General features: G+C 42.9%; 1 protein-coding gene across 4 annotated transcripts in view; it reads right to left on the bottom strand.

Moving 5' to 3' along the window:
* The window catches only part of CACNB2 (calcium voltage-gated channel auxiliary subunit beta 2), a 408,974-nt gene that overhangs the window by 60,945 nt on the left and 326,423 nt on the right, over window positions 1-21,606 (bottom strand). For all 4 annotated transcript variants that reach the window (XM_019532357.1, XM_019532348.1, XM_019532364.1 and 1 more), the window contains one exon: window positions 1,645-1,767. In XM_019532357.1, the coding sequence (XP_019387902.1) occupies window positions 1,645-1,767 (123 nt within the window). The remainder of the gene's footprint in view (window positions 1-1,644; window positions 1,768-21,606) is intronic.

The following is a 21,606-nucleotide window of genomic DNA, read 5'->3' on the forward strand; positions in this document are numbered from 1 at the left end:
GCCGCAGCTGGAGTACTGCGTGCAGTTTTGGGCTCCGCAATTCAAAAAGGATGTGGAGAAGCTTGAGAGAGTCCAGAGGAGAGCCACATGCATGATCAGAGGTTAGGAAAACAGACCTTATGACGACAGGCTGAGAGTTATGGGGCTCTTTAGCCTGGAAAAGTGCAGGCTCAGGGGTGATCTGATGGCCACCTAAAGGTTTATCAGGGGTGACCACCAGTATCTGGAGGAACGCTTGTTCACCAGAGCGCCCCAAGAGATGATGAGGTCGTATTGTTATAAACTACTGCAAGACCATTTCAGGCTAGACATAGGAAAGAATTTCTTTACTGTCCGAGACCCCCAAGGTCTGGAGCAGCCTGTCATCGGGGGTGGTTCAAGCACCTACACTGAACACCTTCAGGAGCAAACTGGATGCTTATCTTGCTGGGATCCTATGACCCCAGCTGACTTTCTGCCCTTTGGGCGGTGGGCTGGACTCGATGATCTTCCGAGGTCCCTTCCAGCCCTAACGTCTATGAAATCCTGCCCTGTCCTCCCTGCCTGAGCTGTTAGTCTGTTTTCTGCTTCCCAACCTTTCTGCCACTGTGCTGCCTGAACCGTCCCTGATCTACAACATGCCACACATAAAGGCTGCCTGTGACACTTGCAACAGGCAAGCCACAGGTTGGCAACCCCATATTACATTTTTCACTTATATTTTAGTTCACAATGTGAATTTTTCACTTTAGAAAAATAACTAATCTTTAATTTCAATACTACAGAATTATTAATAAGGCTTGCCAATCTTGCAGCCTCAGTAAATCGAAATTTGCTTAATAAAACAATTGCATCTAAGAGTGAGTGGAGTTCTCATGTCCCGCTACAGGTCTTCATTTCTGAGTGCTCTTGGATCACCATATGACAAAAGATCATGGGATTCTTTATCAAGGGCTAAAGTTTTACATAATGTGAGAAAAGTGATACAGAAGAAAGACAGGAGACGGTCCCACCAGGCTTCCCTGAGAAAGTTTTAAAAAATTATTTACTTTGGACCTTGACCTTGTGCATTTTTTCTTGCAATGGGGAGAAAGAAGAGAGATAAATGAGCATGGAATTTTCTTTGCGTCTCTCGAGCATTTTCCAAGGAAAGTGATAAGAAAGGATAAACAAGAATAAGGTAGATTTGTGATCTTTTGGAAAACTAGTATCTATATTTTGCTAGTTATAATATTGTTTATTCAGTGTATAATTCTTTTTTTATATATATATATATATATATAGTGTAGTATAATGGACTTAAATATATTGACTTAATGTAGGGAGAAAAAAGAATATATTGAGGTTAAATCACAAGGACAACAAATCCCTGAAGATGTTACATTGCCAAACTTGCATAACTAGATTTATTTTAAGGCTGTCAAAAGTAACAATCACTATGGAATCTAATCTTACTCTTTACACAGGTTATGTATTTGAAAGTAAAATATGCATGTGATGAAATGCAATCCTCATTATATACAAATAATCTAAAACCCCTCATACTCATGTTATATCTTCATAATGTCTGTACACTGGTTTGAAAATGCAGTGGTGTAGTTATATTAAATATTATTTTTCAACATGTAAAAGTTGCTACAGCTTTTAAAAGCAAGCATTACTTACTTCTTTAACATGAAGAAAATCTTTTGCTTCAAATGATATGGCCATGCCTGGGACTGGGACATCATCATCGTGAGCTGCGCTGTAACCAACATTTGTCCGAACCGCAAATGCAACAGGTTTTGTCTGCAGAATTAAAGATAAACAGAATATGAATATGTGTGTGTCTCATCAGCTTAGACTAAATGATAAACACTTTGGCTAGTTACAGATGTTCAAAAAGCGTAAGGTGTAATCGATCTGAAGTATGCGGTTTTCTGTAAACGGCATAGTTTAGATTGGGAGCAAACAGGACACACATTCATCCTTTGGTGGCTGAGGTCAAATCTTACATCAAGTTCCATTATTTTTAAACCAGTCTGCGTGCACCAAACTTCTGTTCTGTTATGGATGTAGACCAGTTTTCTGTGCCAAACTTCTGTTCCATTACAGGTATAGACCAATTTCCAATCACTTGTATCAGTAAAAGTGCAGTGCCTGTACCTGACCTTTGTATCAAGTTAAATTACTATGTTTTCACAAGCAATCCAACAAAAACACATGCTGTAAAACTTAATATATTTTAATCAAAACAGTTTAGTTCACAATGTGAATTTTCACTTTGGAAAAACAACTAACATTTAATCTCAATACTACATAATCGTTAATAAGGCTGGCATATACATGTGATTCAAATCTTCAGGTCAACATTTTTTAAAAAACAGCTGTGATTTTGGCCACAAAAAAATGAAGTACCCAAACACTTAGAACAATGTATCAGTATAAAGCATTTGCTGCTCTTTATGTTTTAATAGTCAACATCTCTGAATCACAATGGAAACAAGGAGGTCCCAAGACTTGCCCAGCATAAGTCAAAATGCCCAGCACTGGAGCAGGGGAGGTTGTTTTGTTTTGTTTTGTTTGTCATAAGGTATGTTTTGATACTACAAAATATTTGTTTAAAACTTTATAGAAGGCGCTCTCAATGTTATGAATAAAAATATTTTTTCCCCTATTCAGCAGTAGCAATCAGAGTTATTATCTCAGAATCTCTCATTCGGATTGTAGGCATCTAGCTAATGTGCTAAAACCCATAAAAGCATTCTGCAGTCCATGTCCTGGCTTTAGTTACAGTGGAGATTCACAATGTAATTATCTGACCCTAAAATTGAAACTCTTCAAGAACTGCAATAACTCTGCAGCACGGGGAGGGGGAAAGGGGAGGGGAAGGGAGGGAGTAGGAGGAAATAGTAGAGAAAATGTATTTTAAAATAAGTGGATCCATACTCTATACTTTTTTGCATCATGTTTGTATCTATTAAAGTATTTTTAAGAGGTGCACTTGCATATACATAAGAAGCTTGCTGATGCACTCACTTCATAGTTTCATTGTTTCATAGTTGTTAGGGACTGGAAGGGGCCTTACAGACCATCGGGTCCAGCCCCCCTGCACTCAGGCAGGAAAGTGACCCCAGCAAGATGGGCTTCAAGATGTTTTTTAAAGACTGCCAGGGTGGATGACTGTACCACTTCTGGTATATGTTTTCTATCACCAAAGTTTCTTTATCTTCAATTAAATCAGTTCAGCACCTAAAACTGTTTAGACCCATGGGAATATCTGGCCCAGCCCCCCTGCATGAGCACAGGAATACTGTTCTTAAACTACCCCGACCAACGGTATCCATCCTCCTCTTGAAAACTTCCAATGAGTTGGTTTCTACAGCATCCTAGGCAGCCTCTTCCCCTGCCACGTTGCTCTGACAGTAAGAACAGCTCCCCTGAGATTCAATCTAAATCCAGTTTGCTACAACTTCATGCCTTTGCCATATTTATTGAGATGGGAATTTGCACTTGTGCATACTTTTAAATGTAGCATTTAACAGTCAGTAGCAAAGGACTTACTGCACAGCCAAGGAGACAATAGTGACTGCCACATAACCCAGAGGGCATAGCCATTTATGTAGTGGGCAACTGCATGTAAGATGATTTATCTTATTAGATGTTTCTGTGTAAATGGTTAATTTTAACTTGAGCCTACTTAGAACCTAGGTAAAAGCACTTGGGCTTACTCCTAAGCTGTGCTACACTGCAGCTTGCACAGATCGGTACATGGGGACATAACACTGCTAGACACATGCTTGGATGGGATGGTGTAGGCAGGGATGAGCCTGTCTTGAGGTGGGGTGGGGTGACAGAGGGTTGGACAAAGTGTGACTTCAAGGGCATAGGGACTGAGATGACAGAACAGATCTGCTGAGTAAGATGACAACATTATGCAGCTATTTCCCAGGATAAAATCATACTTCAGGGTTAGTAGGATTGTAAGACTAAAAAACAATATGTTTTTGTTTTGTTTTGTTTTGCCTATAGGAAAAACAAGTGCAAGACAACCTGTGTAAATGCACCTTTAAAATATACAATTTGTTTAAATCATCATGACATTAGAAGAAAGCTAGGCTAGCTTAGAGACAGTGGCCCAAATCCAACTCCCTCTACTGGTAAGTAGTACTCACATGACCTCATCCAACTCTCCCTATGCAACTCAACTTGTCCTCCTGAGTGTGCAGATATGCTGTTGCTGCTAAGGCTCTGTTGAGATCCTAAGCTGCCCAGGAAAGCCCATAATCTTCTGTGTCCACAAAAACACTAGTCACAGAAAAAAACACAACTAAAATTGTTTGTGGCAAAAGAAGGGGCCCTCCCTCATTTTGTCCCAATAGCCCAGTAGTAAAGGCACTCGCCCAAGAAGTGGAAGGCTTAGATTCTGGGCCCTCCTCAACCTGAACTGTCTTCCACTTCTCTGCAAGGTGCCCTAACCATGAGGTAAAGGGCGAGAGAGGTCTAGGAGTATGCTCTGCCCTTCCTGGTGAAATTCACTGGGAAGTTAAGACAAGAAGATGTGTTTGGTGAGCAAGCCAGGGAAGCTGGCTCTATAGCTCAATGAATTGGGCACTATCATGAAAGACAGAATGCTCTGGGTTTTAACTCCTGCACCAGCCCCTGTTGCTATCCATGCATTTTATCTAATATCTTTGTCATGTCAAAGGGAAAAACATGATTGCCAGTTATGAAACTATCTTCAGGCACATAAAGTGCCCTATAGCTGTCTACAAAGTGGCTTGATTTAGGCCACTATATATGCCGTAAAGCCTCACTCGCACACCAATGATGAGGACCCCCTAAAGCAGATGGGAGATTTTGTAAACAGCCAACAAATGCCAAAAAATCTATGCTTGATGCAATTCCTATTGTAAATCTTCGAGATATCTGACCCTACCAAGGATCTAATAGGGTCCTAGAATAATTTAGAACAACTTTAACTATGCGGCTTAGAACAAACCACTAAGGTATACTTTGCTGGCTGAGGGAAATACTGCATTCTTGGACCTGACCTCTCTTCCTGCCTGTAACAGCATCATCTCCAGGGCTCCTGGACCCCCTTACTAGGCCCCCAGGGACCTCCTTCTCCCCACAGCCCTTCCCCAAACCTCCAGACTGCTGCAGGCTGTTCTCTCTTTGCTGGCACACAGGAGCTACAGCCATCCTACTTGGAAGTGTTCACTCAACAGCCTCCAGCATCTTGCTGCTGACTCAGCTCAGGACCTGGGTTTATTTCCAGTCTAAGCCCTCCTACTGGGTCAGATGACTCTACAATCAGCCCTGGCCATGCTTGCAGGGTGCTTTTCAGGCATGGCCCCTAATTGACTTCCTGCTGCACCTGCAGCCTGCCTCAGCCTGCCTACTCTTGTAGGAGCAGGAGCTCCAAGTCTCCTGCTGTATCACTGCCCTAGCCATATTTTTGACCAATCTAGAAATTTACCATGCTAAGAGGGACTCCCAACATACCTCCTAAGCAAAGCTTTCTGTTCTCTTTGTGCCACAGGTTTCTTCAAATTTAAGGCTGCTAAAATAGCTTTCAGGGTGTAAGTAGGATGTCTGACAAAATGAGGTGTGACCTATAATACTCATCTCAGGAGATTATTGAGCCTTCCATATGATGATAACGTCAGTCTTTTATCAAGTCTTTTTTTGAGAAATGGAGTAAGACTCATTCCTTTTTGTCAGAATTACAGATTCACACATCAAAGTCGGAGTTAGGAAAGCTTTACTATATTTTTCTAATGTATACAATGATTATTCCTTTAAGTGTAAATGTTCAAAGTGGTTGATTTTTGTAAAATTTTGAATTCATGATTTGTACATTTATCACCTAGAATCTTATAATTGCAGTAATGTAAGTTTTGAAATGTAACTTTAAAAGAAAAATAAACACTTGTACTTGAATGTGATATTGCAATCAAATCCAGATTTACTGAAATGTTCAACCTGGGAAGGAAAATGTATTTTATTTCTGTGGGTCAGGAAGGTTCCTATCCCTTGTGATGAAATAGGAAATTTCACTGGAGCTGATTATAGTATGAGTGTTACAGAATGGGATTTGTGTGATGTGTATATAAAGCTTAACTATACTAAGGGTTAATAATAAAGTTATGAACAATCAAGGCAAAATCTGTGCACAATGAAGCTTAAAAAGGCCACTGATCTCTTATTTCTCATGGTAACTCTGAAAGAAATAGGAAAACGGTGATTGAGAAAGGATTTGGTAGCTGAGTGTGGGAAGGTTCTGAAGGTTGAAATTGGTACCACTTAAGTAAGTACACACTCAAGCTGGCAAGTAAAATGATAACTATGTGGCTGTTTGAATGATTAAACAGCACTCAGCATGATTCAGGGTTACAAAATCTGGCCCTTAATTATTTCTTGACACATTTCCCCCCCAAACTTAGAAAAATGACTATGTATCATAAATGACTAGATGTGCACCAAAACTAAGTTTTTAAAATCAGCTATTTCAGTCAGCTGAAAGAAAAAAATGAGTAATTATTTAAACATTATGCTCATATCAGTCATCACTATGAATGAGGCTTTAATGCCACAACAGCCATATTTTTGGATGCTTTGAAAAATAAAATTTAGGCAATACAGCTAGTTGGCAAATCATTATTTTCATATTGAAACTAATTTAATTCTATTTTGGAACAGTTTTTATAGAAGATAGAACCATAGCCAAAAACACCAATAGTTAGTACTTCCTTACATCTTGTCTGTACTCTGTACAGTAAGAAGTTGACCAGGGCTAGTATCAGGATTCCTCTTAAAAATACAATTAACTGCTCTTTCTACTCCATTGTTTTGCTAAATTATTTTCATTTTGTAGCTACAGTAAATGACTACCTTCCATACTAGTGAGAAGTTAAGAATAAATTCTGAATAATCAAAAGTCCTTATGCTTAGAGTGAAACCAGCCAGATGGAGCTGAAGACTGCCCTTTTACTGACTCCTATCATTTAGGATTTATTCATCCTCCTCAAATATCTCAAGACTTTTCTGATAATTGACTTGGAATGAAAATGTGGGAAGACAGATAGCTAGAGGGAGAGAGTCCACTGTCTTCTCATGTCTTGTAAATAGACTGTTCTATAGTTATGAAGATAACTGGTAGAAACGTTAGATTTCATGTAGTTGGTAAGAAGTTTTGTTACATAGATTGAATTTGTTTCACCTGTATTTAATGTAAGAATCAGAAAAGGGCTAGGGACAGAAATTATACATAAACTGATTTAAGTGATCGGAAACTGGTTCAAATCTGTAACACAACAGAAGTTCATTGCACATACCACCCCTGAAGTTTTCACCCTCCTCTGGTATAACACACACACGTGACATGAGTTTTGTTTTCACAAATCTGGGGTGCAGTTTCTCCCAAACCCCTGCACCTATCTCATTGAAACTTGGCAGGCTTCAGGCTCTAAGCAGGGGCTACCATCTCTGCAAGTTTCAGCTAAATCAGACTAAAAACAACAAAGTTATAGATATTTCATTGATTCTCCATTATATCCTATGGCCAGATCTCCAAAGAGGCTCCAAAGCTTCAGAGCCGATTCGGCTGAATCAAAGCGGAAAACTGATCTGAAGCTCCAACTCAGATTTCTGGCATCTGAATCAGCCAGATCTGAAGTTGACTCAAATAGCTGTCTATTTTCACAGGCCTACTTTGGACTTCCCCCGCAAGCCCCCTTGCTGGGTGATCAGGCTAGCTTTGGCCCAAACTGTCTTCTCCAGCCAAGCAGGGAGGTGTGCTCTAGCATCCTTCAGCTTCTGGTCTAGGCCACTACAGGCATGTTGTCTGTATTTCTGGAATCAAAAGTGAATGTCTGTTCTCTTGCTTAATGGTTTAATTCATGCAGGTTAAACTAACCTGCAAAGATTGAATCAAATCAGCCTCCAGCTGTTTGACTGTCTATACTTAGCCAAGAAGTGTGAGTACATCTGAGATTTGAAAACAGACATGCATTCACAGAAGTATATAGTATCACTATTATACTTTGAATTTTGTACTATCATCTGATATTATAACTTAGAGGACTCATTCCAAGCCTCTCATTGTATTAAATCCTCCTTCCCTACCTTCTCAGTCAATTTCTCTCTCTGACTTCATTCTTCAAAAAAACATTTAATCTATAGTTATCATTTACTTCTCCCTGCTTTATTAATTATAATATTGCTAATGCAGAGGTTCTGGCCTAAATACTGCTAATACAGAGGTTCTGTTTTTTCCATTTCACCCTCAAGTGCCAACATTTTGCATGGTCAATTTGATTAATTCAAAGTCCTCCTCATTGATTTATCACAAAAACAGCTAACAATCTTGAAACTGAAATTCATCTGTTTGTCTTTCCAGGCTATCAACTCCAGAAATATGTAAGTATTAGAGAACACTTGAGAATGAGTATCAAGGTTAAAATGAGTTTAAATATGCATTTTTGGTAAACACAGACATACAACGCATTTATGGACATGCTCTGGGAAATGGTCGGGGGGAGGGCTTTAATTAAATGGCTAATTTAAAGTGCCCAGAGTGTCACATGTATCAGCATCCCCTCACTGAAAAAGGGCACTCAAACTAACTCTCACTGAATTAGCTTTAGTTTAAAGCGTCCCGCCACCATTTTTCAGTGCAAGGATGCTGATACACATGACTCTGGAGTCTGCTGGAACACAGTAATTGCTCTGATTCTCTGTAATTACAGTGCATCAGAGCAGCCTCCCTGAACACGTATAGGAGCCCATACTTCTAACGTAGAAGAAAAATTTGAATATTTTAAATTGTAAACAGAATATATTAAATATTTGTATATAAGAGGCGTGATGCCTGATATAAATGTGATTGCGACTTGATTACAACTGTTAATATATTTCATATATATTATACACATAAATATATTAATATATTCCATGTATATTCATATATAATACACATACATATACACAGGCAAATGTGCACTTGATATTATAAAAAGTTCTTTTTCACAAACCTGAACACAATCTGGAGTTGAAAGAATCTAAATGGAAGGATATGGATGCTACTTAGCAACTGCTTAAGAATATTTTACTAGGTATCCCAAAATCCATAATCCCACAATCCAGAAAGGGGGCCACACTGGTAATAAAACCAATCCAGTTTAGCACTTTCATTATGGGAAGTGCCTTGCTCAGCATGCTGGCCAATTTAGACATCAGCGAAGGGAAGTGGCCCTCTTGAGGCACTGCTGAGGAAGTTAGGTACATCACATAGAAGTCTGGATTGCATCCTAGAGGCACCCTTACACCTAATTTTCAGGCACCTAAATCCATTCTTGAATCTAGCCCCAACCTGACATTAAACATGTGGAATCAAAATACTTCCCAACCAGTGTGAGATGACCAATTAAGAACTGCTTATCCATGGGAATGCTTCCAAAAATTGGCCTTGAGGAGAAGGAGCATTCACAATGTATGGCTTTGATTTCTGTACTTACACAAATTACTCTAGAAACACATGGCTCTGATACAGCATGAAACATGGGTTCTGGCAGGTGTTATTTTTGGCATGTTAGACATATGTTGCACTATAGAAATAAGATACAATATGTGTAGCCAGACATGCACAGTAGGGCTGTGTGAAGCTTTGGTTTGCGATTCAATTTGGAGAAGATTCGGCCCAATCCAGAGGCTGAACCTCCGAATCTGAACTGAATTGCTAGAAGCTTAAAACTTTCTGAATCAATTTGGAGCCTCCAAATCGATTTGGAAAAGATTCGGAAAACATCTGACAATTCAGAAGGTGGTCTTTCTGTGGAAACAGAAACTTAGAAGACAGAGGGGGAGCAGGGCAGGGGTGGACTGATATCTCTAGCTGGCCAGTGACTGTGATTTCTCTCTGACTGCCCTTCCAATCACAGTGTCTGGGGGGAGGGATATAGAACCAGCATAAAAGCCTCTGTCTGCAGACTTACTGTGCCTTTTGTGAGCTGGTTCTGAGTGAGCAACAGCATCAGAAAGGTACTGGACTATCTGGTTTGCTTCCTAGTCAGTCAGTCATCTACTCCGTTTTGTTCTTAGAAAGGATTGGCATGTAGCTTATCTTAGCTTAGTTTAGCTTAGCATCTCTCTAGTTAGTTTACTACTTATCCAATTCATTTCTTTCAATTTATATTTATTCTTTTTTTTTTTGGCAATACTTTTAAAAGAGAAAGCTCAAGAGAAGTGTTTTCCCTGGCAGTGCGATCCATCACTGTGCAGAGAAGCACACATTCCACACACTCCCACATCATAGAAGAAGTCAGATATTCATAAAAGAAGAGATTCAGAATCATGATTATATATAGTTATTAGTTATTAATATTGTTATAGTTAGTTTACGTACAGGCTAAAGACAACACGGAAGTCAGAGATTCAGATTGAGATTAACACACAGAACACAGAACTCAAGAGTCCTAGAGGAAGGAGATATATTATTTTAGGCACACATTACAACACAGAAGAAGAACAAGAAGTACAGTAGTAGTCATGTATTCACATTAATAGCACATCACAGAAGAAGACACTATATATAGCTATTAATAATCAAAGCAGAGTCCAGTGCGCACAACACAGAGGTAAGAAAACACACAACAAAAGGAGTCACACTTCCCATTCATAATATGTAGTAAATAAATACATCACAGCACAGACAGAAGAAGACAGATAGCACACATTTTTACATAGTTCGTAATACTTATTATTACTGAATCAAACAATCAAAGAAGAGTTCAGTGCATGCACACAACACAGAGGAAAGAAAACGACACAAAAGCAGTCTCTCTCACACACACACACCCCTTTTGCAGCACAAGAAAGATTACTATGAAGTGTGCTTGAAAGGCAGGTGCCATGTCTTCCGGCAAGGGAGGAAGAAGGGTTAGGGGAAGAGCTGTAAGTTCCCTGCCCCCAACCATAGATGCATCCTCTTCCCAAGCAGCCATGAGGCTTTTTCTGCCAGTGGAAGCCAAGAGGGGAGCAATATCTATACCTGACATCCCTGCACCTGCACCACCACCCCTAACTCCAGAAATAGGCACCAGCAGCAGAATGACAGTCTCCTCCACCCCCATGTCATCTCCCAGCATAAGCCTCTGACTGCTAGACAAGGAGCTGGAGCCAGGGGACCTGACCGCCTTGGTTCAAGCAATTCTGGGGACTGAGGAGGAATCAGAGTTTGTGTTCCACACCCCTGAAAGTTACCCATGACCCAGGTCTCCTTCTCTGGAAAGCAGCACCTCAGAGGAGGTTGAGGTTGAGATTGAGGTTGTGGTGGCTCAAGCAAGTGGCTCAGCTGGGGCAGCTCCTCCTGCTGCTGTGCCTCAGTCTGCTGAGGTGGGGATAAGGGAGGAGCCACACCGTCAACCCAGAAGTGGGAAAGTAGCATAGTATGGGAGCATTTTGAGCTGGCAGACGATCCCAGGTTTGCTATCTGCCAGCACTGCCAAAGGTAGATCAGCTGGGGCAAGGAGGTGAAACACTTCACCACCATGGTGATGCTACTGCATCTCAGGAGGCAGCACCCCCTTGCCCTTCTTCCTGCTCAGCCTGGCACCAGTGTGAGCATGCCCAAAAGGAAGTCCCCCAGTTGCTCCAAAGCCCCTGTCCCCACCAAAGCAGAGGCAGGCCACCTTGGAACAGTGGGGGAAACCTGCAGACAGAGGAGGGCACATTCCCAAGGTGAGTGAGATCACCCAGACCACTTGGGAGATGCTTGCTCTGGATAGCCAGCCCTTCTCCTTAGCTGAGCAGCCAGGGTTCAGGCAGCTTGTGGCCACATCATACCAAGTGCCTTCAAGCACCACCTTTAGCAGGACAGTGGTGCCCTTGCTGTATGAGGCATGCAGGGAGTACTTGAGGGAGGAGCTGTGGAAGGCAGGGCTGCAGGTAGCCTTGCGCTTCACCTCCGACATCTGGAGCAGCCAGGGTGGCGATCACACCTACCTCTCCCACACAAGGCACTGGTATGATCAGTCAGGCCATCAGTGGGCTTTCCTCCAAGCCAAGGTAGTGGATAAGTCCCACAGAGCAAGGGAGATCATAGTGGCCATGAACCACATGGTGCAGGGGTGGCTCATTGGGCAGGCCAACCTCACCTGCAGGTTCATGGTCACCGACAACGGGGCCAATATGGTCAAGGATGTCCATGATGCCAACTTTGCTGGCATCCGCTGTGTGGCACACAGGCTGCACCTCATAGTTAGGGATGCCTTGGAGGGAGACAGGGCTGCCAGTGATGGTGCTGCTATCACTACTGCCACAAGCCAGCTGATTTCAAAATGCAGGAAGGTGGCAGGCTACTTCCACCGCAGCATCAAGGGGGACAAGATACTATGTAAGAAACAGACAGAGCTGAGCATCCCACAGCACAAAATCATGCAGGTTGTGAAGAATCATTGGAACGCCACATACCTGATATTCAAAAAGCTGGTGGAGAAACAGAAGGCCATCCATGAGGTGGCCCTGCTTGGGGGGACTGGGATCAGCAGCCCCCTTAACAGAGCTGAGTGGGGTACTACCATCCAGATCTTGGTGGTCCTCAAGTCCTTCCTCGAGGCCACTAAGACTCTTAGCTCTGGTGATCCCTGTAGTGAAGGAACTTGAGAACCAAAAGGGAGAAGTTCCAGGGGACAGAGTGTTCCGGCTGGGGCAGGCCGCTGTCACCAGACATGCAGGCACTGGTGAGGCAGCTAAAGGAGGGCATCAGGACATGGCTGGATCCCTTGTGGTCCAGTACGGTCCACATGCTGGCAGACATGTCTGACCCGAGGGTGAAGGGGAGCATGTGCACTGGCAGCACCAAAATCCTCAATCACTGGACACAGGTGCTGGTCAACAAAGTCAGGGAAGCCGAAGGGAAGAGGTGATGTGGAATGGGGGGATCCGTTTCCCTGTGCCAGCACTCCCAGCAGCAGCACTGCCACCGGCACCAGCTGGTATCCTCCATGCCAGCCACTGCCAATGTGGACCATGGGCATGGCTTCAATGCTGGGATCCAAACACACCAGACCCCAGGCCTTCTGCAGGTAGCACCAAAGCTTCAGTGGCTACCTATCTTGTTGAGGATGTGGAGCCACTGGACTGCAACCCCTTGGCCTACTGAGCAAGCCGCAGTCAGATGTGGCAGGATCTGGCAACAGTGGCCCAGCAACACCTGTCCTGTCCACCAACCAGCATTCCAAACGAGAGATTGTTCAGCATTGCTGGGGATGCTGTGACACCCCGCCGTGCCTGGTCAGATCCTGGTTTGCTGGAGCAGCTGGTGTTCTTGAAAGTGAACCTCCCGCTGCTGGGGTTCCCCAAGTTTCACCTGCAGACAGACTGAGTGCCACTCTCCTCACTCAGTCTGCACTGATTTCCTTCTTTCATTTTTTTAAAAACCAGTTACTGCTCCACACTCAGCTGGAGGGGGAACTCACTGCATTACCAGCCAGCAGGGGAAGAACATGTCCCTACTGAGCTCACTCTCCTGCCAGGACAAACTTGGATGTATGGGCTGGGGCTATGGGGAAGGAGGAGGCCCCAGGTCATGGGCACAACCACTAAAACTGCACCCTGCCAGGGTAGGGAGTTCTGGTGGGACTGTTGGCGGCATGGCAGCCCCATAAATGCCATAATCAATGATCCCCTGATAAAAGGTAGGTAGGAGGCACCATAACCTCCAGCTAACACACGCACACATACAGTCCTGGCTAGGGAAAGCCCACACCTGTCACGTCTTTGACAGGCTTGAGGCTTGTTGGTTTCAGTGCAGTTGTGAGGCTCCCAGTGAGCTCAGCTTAGCTGCCTAGGAAGCCAGCTTTTGCTTTTGAAAACCCTTTGTCAGGCTGAGGAAGCACCTGCTGTTGGTTTCTGTACCTAGGAAGCTGATGAAGTGAATTTCATAGGCCTGGCTGTGAAAAGTGGTTTATAATTTGTTCCCTCTCAGGATAAAGCCGGGTGTTTTTTGGTGAGGAATGTGCCCCCACAGGTAGTTGGGTTTTGTTGTCTTTGACAGATTCTGGTGTGCAGTTTGTGGGGGTACTGGAGATAGTTGGCAGGTTTTGTGTTTTAAGCTGTAGAAGTTGGCTTCAGTTCTGGTGATGAGGTTAGGTGCTTGTTTGAATGTACAAACCACTTTTCAGAGCTGGGCCTATGAACTGCACTTCTTCAGCCTCCTAGGTAGTAGGTACAGAAACTCATGGACTCAATGTACATAGTGAAATTCTGGCACACTGCAACCTGCCAGACATCTGACTCCCCTATGGACATCTGACTCTGCACTTTTATCTGTCCTGCTACATTCCCCTTCCCCCCCAGGCTGTCTCTCACCCCCTGGTGCCTCCATTTCCATTTTCACTGACTGGCTTTCTTGCCTGTATTGAGTGCCAGGCCAGCCTTTGGCTTCTTTACTATTCCTTCCATCCATCAACTGCAGGTGCTTTCCCAGCCTGACAAAGGGTTTTTCAAACCAAAAGCTTCCTAAGATGCATTTCTCTAACTATTCTGTTTTTTTTTTTTTTCATAATAAACAGTGAGTGAGCAGCAGCACTAGCACAGTTGCCCCAGCAGCCAAACTGTCACAGAGCCCTTCTTTTTATAAAGGAATTGAAAGCAAGAAGTAAAGATGCTGTGCTGGATATATGTTACTCATGGTGTGTGATAGCTTATCTTGTGTTTTTATGTCTATATAAGTTATTTTTACCTGCTGCTGTTTACAGTGGTGGACTGAGATGAGGCTGTAGGGGAGGAGACCTCACTGGGGCACACTGCCATGGTGTGCAGAGGCCCCAGCACCAGGAAGGGCGCACCTGATCAGAAATACACGCACACATTTGCACAGTGAGGGTGCACCTAACAGACACACACTAGGTGCACCTACTTGAGAGGAAAGAAGGGCCTGACAGTTCAGTATGACTACCGTAGATGCTGCTGGTGCTACTGGTGCTGCGCCACCTAAGTTATTTTTACCTGCTGCCGTTTACAGTGATGGACCAGGCTGAGGTTGTACGAGAGAAGGAGGCCTCACTGGGGCACACCGCCATGTTGTGCAGAGGCCCCAGCGCCAGGAAGGATGCACCTGAACACATACATCGTGTCACCCACCCATGTCATGAGTTTTGCCTGCCTGCAGCCAGAGGTGCAGGGCCCCAGAATCCAGACTCCCCCTGTACTCATCTCCTTGACAGCTGGCAGTCTTCGTGGCTGCAGCAGGGCCTGGCAGGCCTGCAGTAGTTTTTTTCTACAGCAGGGCCTAGCAGGCCTGCAGTTTTCACCCCCCTGTGCCCCCAGACAGATACACTTGCACAAGCACCCATGTCATGAGTTTCGCCTGTCAGCAGCCAGAGGTGCAGGGCCCCAGAACCCCCCTGCACCTACCTCCTTGACAGCTGGCAGGCCTCATGGCAGCAGCAGGGCCTTGCAGCCAGGCCTGCAGTAGTTTTCACCCCCACTGTGCCCCAAGTCAGATACAGTTGCATAAGCACCCATGTCACAAGTTTTCACCCTGCTGTGGTGTAACACACGTGACATGAGTTTTGCTTTCACAATTTTGAGGTGCAGTCTCCCAGAAACCCCTGCACCTATCATCTTGAAACTTGTCAGGCTTCATGCTCTTAGCAGAAGCTAGCACCCCTGCAAGTTTAATCTGAAACATCCAGAAAACAACAAAGTTGTAGATATTTCATTGATTCCTCATTATACTCTATGGTTGAATCTTCAAATTGGCTCTGAATCTTGCAAAGCTGATTTGGCTGAATTGAATCAGCAAAGCGATCCAAATCTCCAAATCGAATCACTGGCATCCAGATTGGCCGAATCTGAATCGAATAGTTCCCTATTCACACAGGCCTAATGCACAGTCCCCTGGCTGGAGTGTGACAAAGTTGCAAAAAAGGCATAATCTCCATCCAAGGAATCCATCCTGTGAAGCCTACAGGTGAGAGGGACAGCTTTAATGTGAGGCCTGCCTGATCAGTGTTTGCTGCCACATCAGAGGCTGTTTGTTCTGCATGCAAAATACTGGGGGGGACAAGGGGACGGATCAAGGTTCATCAGGCAGAAATAAGCAAGGGCTGCAGCAGTAGATAGTTTCTAGTCTGGGGCTGTCTGTGAGCTGTGTCATTTAAGGTACTGACACTCAGGCAACCCAATCCCTCTTGCTGCTCTGCTGTGCTTTTGTAACAAGGAGACCTGGAGTTGCTTACAAGCCCCCTGTGGCAGCAAGGGTGACAGCTCACTGGCTAGGCAGGCTATCAGGGAACTAGCTGGTCTCCATCCCTCCCACCTCCATTAGAAGCAGGCTGGTGAGGGAGAGTAGTGCACTGTGGGATAGTGGGGGTCTCTCAGACTTGCACCTACCTTAAAATTTATGGTGGAAAAACTTCCTGCAATAAAGAAGTTGCTGTTCAAAACAGTAACTTTTCTGAACTGAATCCACCATTACAGTATTTTTTTTAATCGGCGATTTTTTAGCATGACAAACGGTGTGAATGTGTGGATGTTTATTTTTGTTCCACTGACGTATCCTAATCCAAGAGACCAAACAATGTATATGATACAATTCTTCTCAATACCCTCTAAATTATAATAAATATTTTCATCTACACTGCTGAAAACTGACATTATATTCCACAGAAATAACAACTTAAAGAGAAAAAAATACTATCATATGAAATGAATTCCATGTTTCAAGACATTGAATGGCTATTGAAAAATATCTAAAATTAGCAAAATGCTGCTTTTACTGTAAATTATAAATTACTACAAAATCTTTTTTGTGTTAAAAAGAATTTATAAAAGGGTCTAAATATGTAGAGTAGCTACATAGTGGGTGCATCTACATGTACCGCTGAATGAGCAGTTCATACTAACCGACTGTGCAAGTGTGCAGTATCCACTGGTACTGCACAGTCCTGGTGGTACATGGGTCACTTTCAACACTACTGCATAGCAGCAATGAGCTACTGCGCAGTTATAGTGGCATCATGGTAAGTGCCTGCTGACACTACATCGCTGTAGTGATGAGCTACATCTCCATAGCTCATCCCTATGGCGATGTAGCGTCTTGTGGAGAAGTGCCCAGAGTAACCGAGACAATGTCTTTCATATACTGTTATATCCATTTCACAAGAGAAAGTAGAGAAATCAGTTTGCTAAAAGTATCAAATCCCATGAGTAATAAATCATCATTAACTAGCACAGCACACAATATGTCATTCACTCCTATTAAGAATTAATTTACTTTAAAAAAGCATACTGAACAGTCACTGTTAGAGCAAGCATGCAAATATTAAGGAGCAATCCAAACCAAACACTGACATAAGAGATACCATGCATGTCTATCAATTTAAAAATATTTTTACCCTTGGATTTTAAAAATTTTGTAATAGTGTTCTAGCTCATTTATAAATGCAGTAGTGGAAGAAATACTCTGGATTGACTAGCCACTTTATATTTCAAACTGGGCTGCAACAAATAGGAATTTTCAATAAGTCACTGTCCTTGATATACTTCTAAAAATGGTTTCACATATTACAAAAAAACTTATTAAAAGGCAATACCTCACTACTCAGAAAAATGAAAAAGGCATTTCTAAGTACTTCTGATATGAAAAACAAAGAGCAGCTAAGAATCCTCATTAGTACATTTCTCCATCAAGATAATAGCTATGGAAGTCGGATTATGAAAATAAAACAGACATTCAGTTGCATTGGGTTACAGATCTACACAGAAAAGAAGCACCCACATTAAATATTACATCAAGAAGAGGGAGACTGAATTCCCATGAAATTAGATGGCAGAAATCCATGTACCTGGACATTTGATATAACCCAAATTCAAGAGTCTAAATTATTTTCAATCAATTATTAGTTTCTACGCATAGATACTAGATATAACCTCTACCATGAGTTCTGATTCCTTATGCATAGATAAAATATTTGAAAAATAGAGCTATGGTATTTTATTGCTTATAACGAATTTCAGTACTAAAATTAAATCTACCAAGCTTTCACAAAATTACCTACAGTGTAGATTTTACAGGAGAAAATGCCAAAAAAATGTTTTTCACATTTTAAAACACACATATTTTTAAGTATATATACCATTCTAAAACTAACGTTTTCCTGTGCATTTCACAATTCTAAAATTAGAATGGGTCAAAGAAGTTAAGTACTTTCCATTCATTTTCTAAATCTCTCTGAAAATGTGACGACAGTTTAGCACTCAGATAATCCACAGTGTGGACAAGGACAGATGCTCCCAGATGTTAGCCAGTTTTACATCTTATCTTTTGAAGAGAAATACTGTAATCTGAAAATGTACCCACCCTACCTCTAGAATCAATGTTTTTAATTTAAAAAGATCACCACAGAAAATGCTACCAAGTCATGTTTTTAAAGATAAGACTTCTGTGCAAAAAATTATCAGATAATTTGGTAAACCATTCTGAGACAACAGGTTTAAATAAAAAAAATCATGAAATCTGCAGCAAGACCAAGAGGTAATATACTCTGGTATTCTTTGAAAGATAACTTCAACCTCCGAGATAAACAAAGTAAATTCCTATAAATATCAATGGTGTTGCTTTTATTTCCACGAGAACTGAACTTGATTCCAGGATTGTTGAAATAGGTTGAAATTAGAACTGGATTGAAAAAATATTATTATTGGTAGTTTTTCCTGCTGTGTCTCATTTTATTCCCATCATGTATAAGTTATACTTATTTCTCTCTCTCTCTCTCTCTCTCTCTCTCTCTCACTCACTCACACACACACACACTCAAAATGATTTACAGGGCACGGAGAGACGTGACATTTTGTTGTATGATCAGCTGCCTCCAGTGTTCTCCAACCGTGCCCTGACAGGAGTGCACAGCTGCAGGGTGCTTTAAAAGTGCCCAATTGTGTAACACTCTAAATCCCCATTTCATGAGGGTTCAGATGAAGGCGCTTCAAAACGGAGTGCCTTCATTAACTTCTGTCAGTCCCTGCCGGAAGCAGAGCTGGGCTGATGCAGCTGAGTGCTGCCCCTGATCCTGTCTCCTGCTGTGCCATAAGATCCAGTCTTTTGAGAATCCTACCTGCAGAGATAGATTTTCTTGTGACTTACATGCCTGAGCAAATCTTGTGATCGCTATGCCTCATGGCCCCTAATTCTGACATGGCTGGAAAAAAGTGGGAAAAGTGGTATAAGCAAGGTGTCCATTTTCCCTAGTAATCTACCACACAAGAATGCTAAGATACAGGTTAAGCATCAAGTAGAATAGCCATTTACACCGGAAAATGCCCTCAATACATGATGAACTTAGGGTTGGGGGAACAGAAAAGTAAGTTAAAGCAAACCCCGTGTTCCCCTTGCACAGCTGCAGCGGAGTATGAGGTGTGCTGGGAAAATTCTCCTATCACTCGTAAGCATGTAAAATTTCGCAATGGAATTAATTTGAATTTACATGAGTGTAAGCAAGATGACAGACTATTTCTACTGCCACAGCATGTTATATAAAGATAATTTTCATTAAGTCCAAAATGGTCTTGGAAAATAGCATCAGTTGTCCTGATAACACACTTGTCATAAGTTGACGCTTGTAGTTCAGAGAATTTTTCCTACTTTGCTATTTAAACACAATATTATGTACATTTCATTGGATCCAAATTTTAAAGAAACCTGTAAATTTACACTGACAGTAAAGGATTATTTTTCTGTTACAGAATGACTGCACATTTTTACACTAGACAACCCCAGTATGGACTCTACAAAGAGTAAAGTAATGTACAATATATTTTAGACTATGCATAACAACATTACTCTTAAGCCTTTCACTTTCTCTGTGGAGCACATATGTCCAGCAGTGACAAAATAATGACATTCTTCCCTGAGGACTGTCCCACAAGCTACTGCTTTCACTATATACAGTTTTAACACCAAATGTGTATCAGAAAGGAATAACAGTACATATTGTCCAATAAACAGTAGCATTAAAAACAAACCATATTCTTTTTAACTTTCTTCACAATTTGAGAAACTTATATGCAAAACACATGCAGTGCAGGAGATTAACCACAGTTTTAGCAGTCCAATAGACATATCTATTTATATTAAAAAAGATGCCAGGGTGCTTTATCATATCTACATTTTTGTGATGCAAGCAGTGAAAAATATACATTATGGGTTTGCCAGTTTAATTTTTTAGATCTGCCAGGTAAACAATGGAAAAACAGAGCAGATGCTACCCTAACCCATCCCACACACACCTTCTCTAGACCAGGATGGTCCCAGTCTCCAGGGTTCAGTACAGATGTCTAAAAACCCCAAGGCAGAAAGTGATCTAAGTTTGGCACTTTAAGCACCCTAAGGTTAGGTCAGGAGTAAACAGAACAAAGGTTCACCTTTCAGTGGTGAGGCAAACAGGTTGCTTGCACTGGTCAAGGCCAGCAGGTTGGGGGCATTCCCACACACCTCCCAGCAGGCTGCCAGAGAATGCTTAGCCCAGCTGAGTAGCCAAGCAGCTAGGCCACCCCTAATTGGCTAGCACTGCCCCTCTTCTCAGCCCCTTCCCCGGCCTGTGGCCAGCTGTCAATGGCAGCCAGGTGGGTGGTGGAGGGAAGCAGAAGCCCCAACTATGAAGCCCCCTCAAGCTCTGCTGTCTCAGGTCTGTGGGGGCCAGGGCTGGGGATGCACGGCAAAGCCCTTTTCCCTCCCCACACTGCCTAGCATGGCCCCCAGACCTGCCTCCTGCCTGTGGCTGTCCCAGGTAACCAGGCAGTGGGGATAGGGAAGCTAAGCCCTCCCACCACGAAGCCTCAGCCCACCCAGACCTAAGCCAGCACACTTGCCACTTGTTGCTGACTGTCACAGACAGTAGGTAGGGCTGGCGACAGCGTTGTTTCTGGCTCATCTCTGTGAGAGCTTGGGAGGAGATGAGTGAGGTCTGAGGTTAGTGCGTCCCCCTGTGAAGTAGGGTTAGCAGGGTCCCACAAAGCAGCCTGGAATGTCACGTGACTGCAACCTAATCTGAGTCACTAGGGAATCTGGTAGAGACATTTGATAGATCTAAATTGCTTAAGTCTGATACCACATTGATCCAGATCTAACATGGACTGGGATCTGCCATTTTTTAACCTGTCTATGTGCACTGAACTTCCATCCAGTTACAGGTATAGACTGGTTTCCAATCACTCATACAAGTATAAATGTAATAGACATTACATTAGGGCTGGAAGGGACCTCAGAAGATCATCAAGTCCAGCCCGCTGCCCCAGGGACAGGAAGTCAGCAGGGATCATAGGATCCCAGCAACATAAACATTCAATCGCCTCTTGAAGGTGTTGAAAGTAGGTGCTTGAACCACCTCCAGTGGCAGTCTATTCCAAACCCTGTGGGTTCGGACAGTAAAGAAGTTCTTCCTTGTGTCTAGCCTGAAACTGGCATGGAGGAGTTTGTGATCATTCAACCTTGTCATCTATTGGGATGCGCTGGTGAACAGATGTTCCCTCAGATCCTGGTAAACTTATAGGTGCCCACCGGACGCTGCTGAGCCTGCGCTATTCCAGGCTGAAAAGTCCTATGGCTCTCAGCCTCTCATCATAAGGTCTGTTTTCCTGACC

This window comes from Crocodylus porosus, unplaced genomic scaffold (assembly GCF_001723895.1).
Source record: "Crocodylus porosus isolate Cpor-Errol unplaced genomic scaffold, CroPor_comp1, whole genome shotgun sequence".
Classification (NCBI taxonomy): domain Eukaryota; kingdom Metazoa; phylum Chordata; order Crocodylia; family Crocodylidae; genus Crocodylus; species Crocodylus porosus.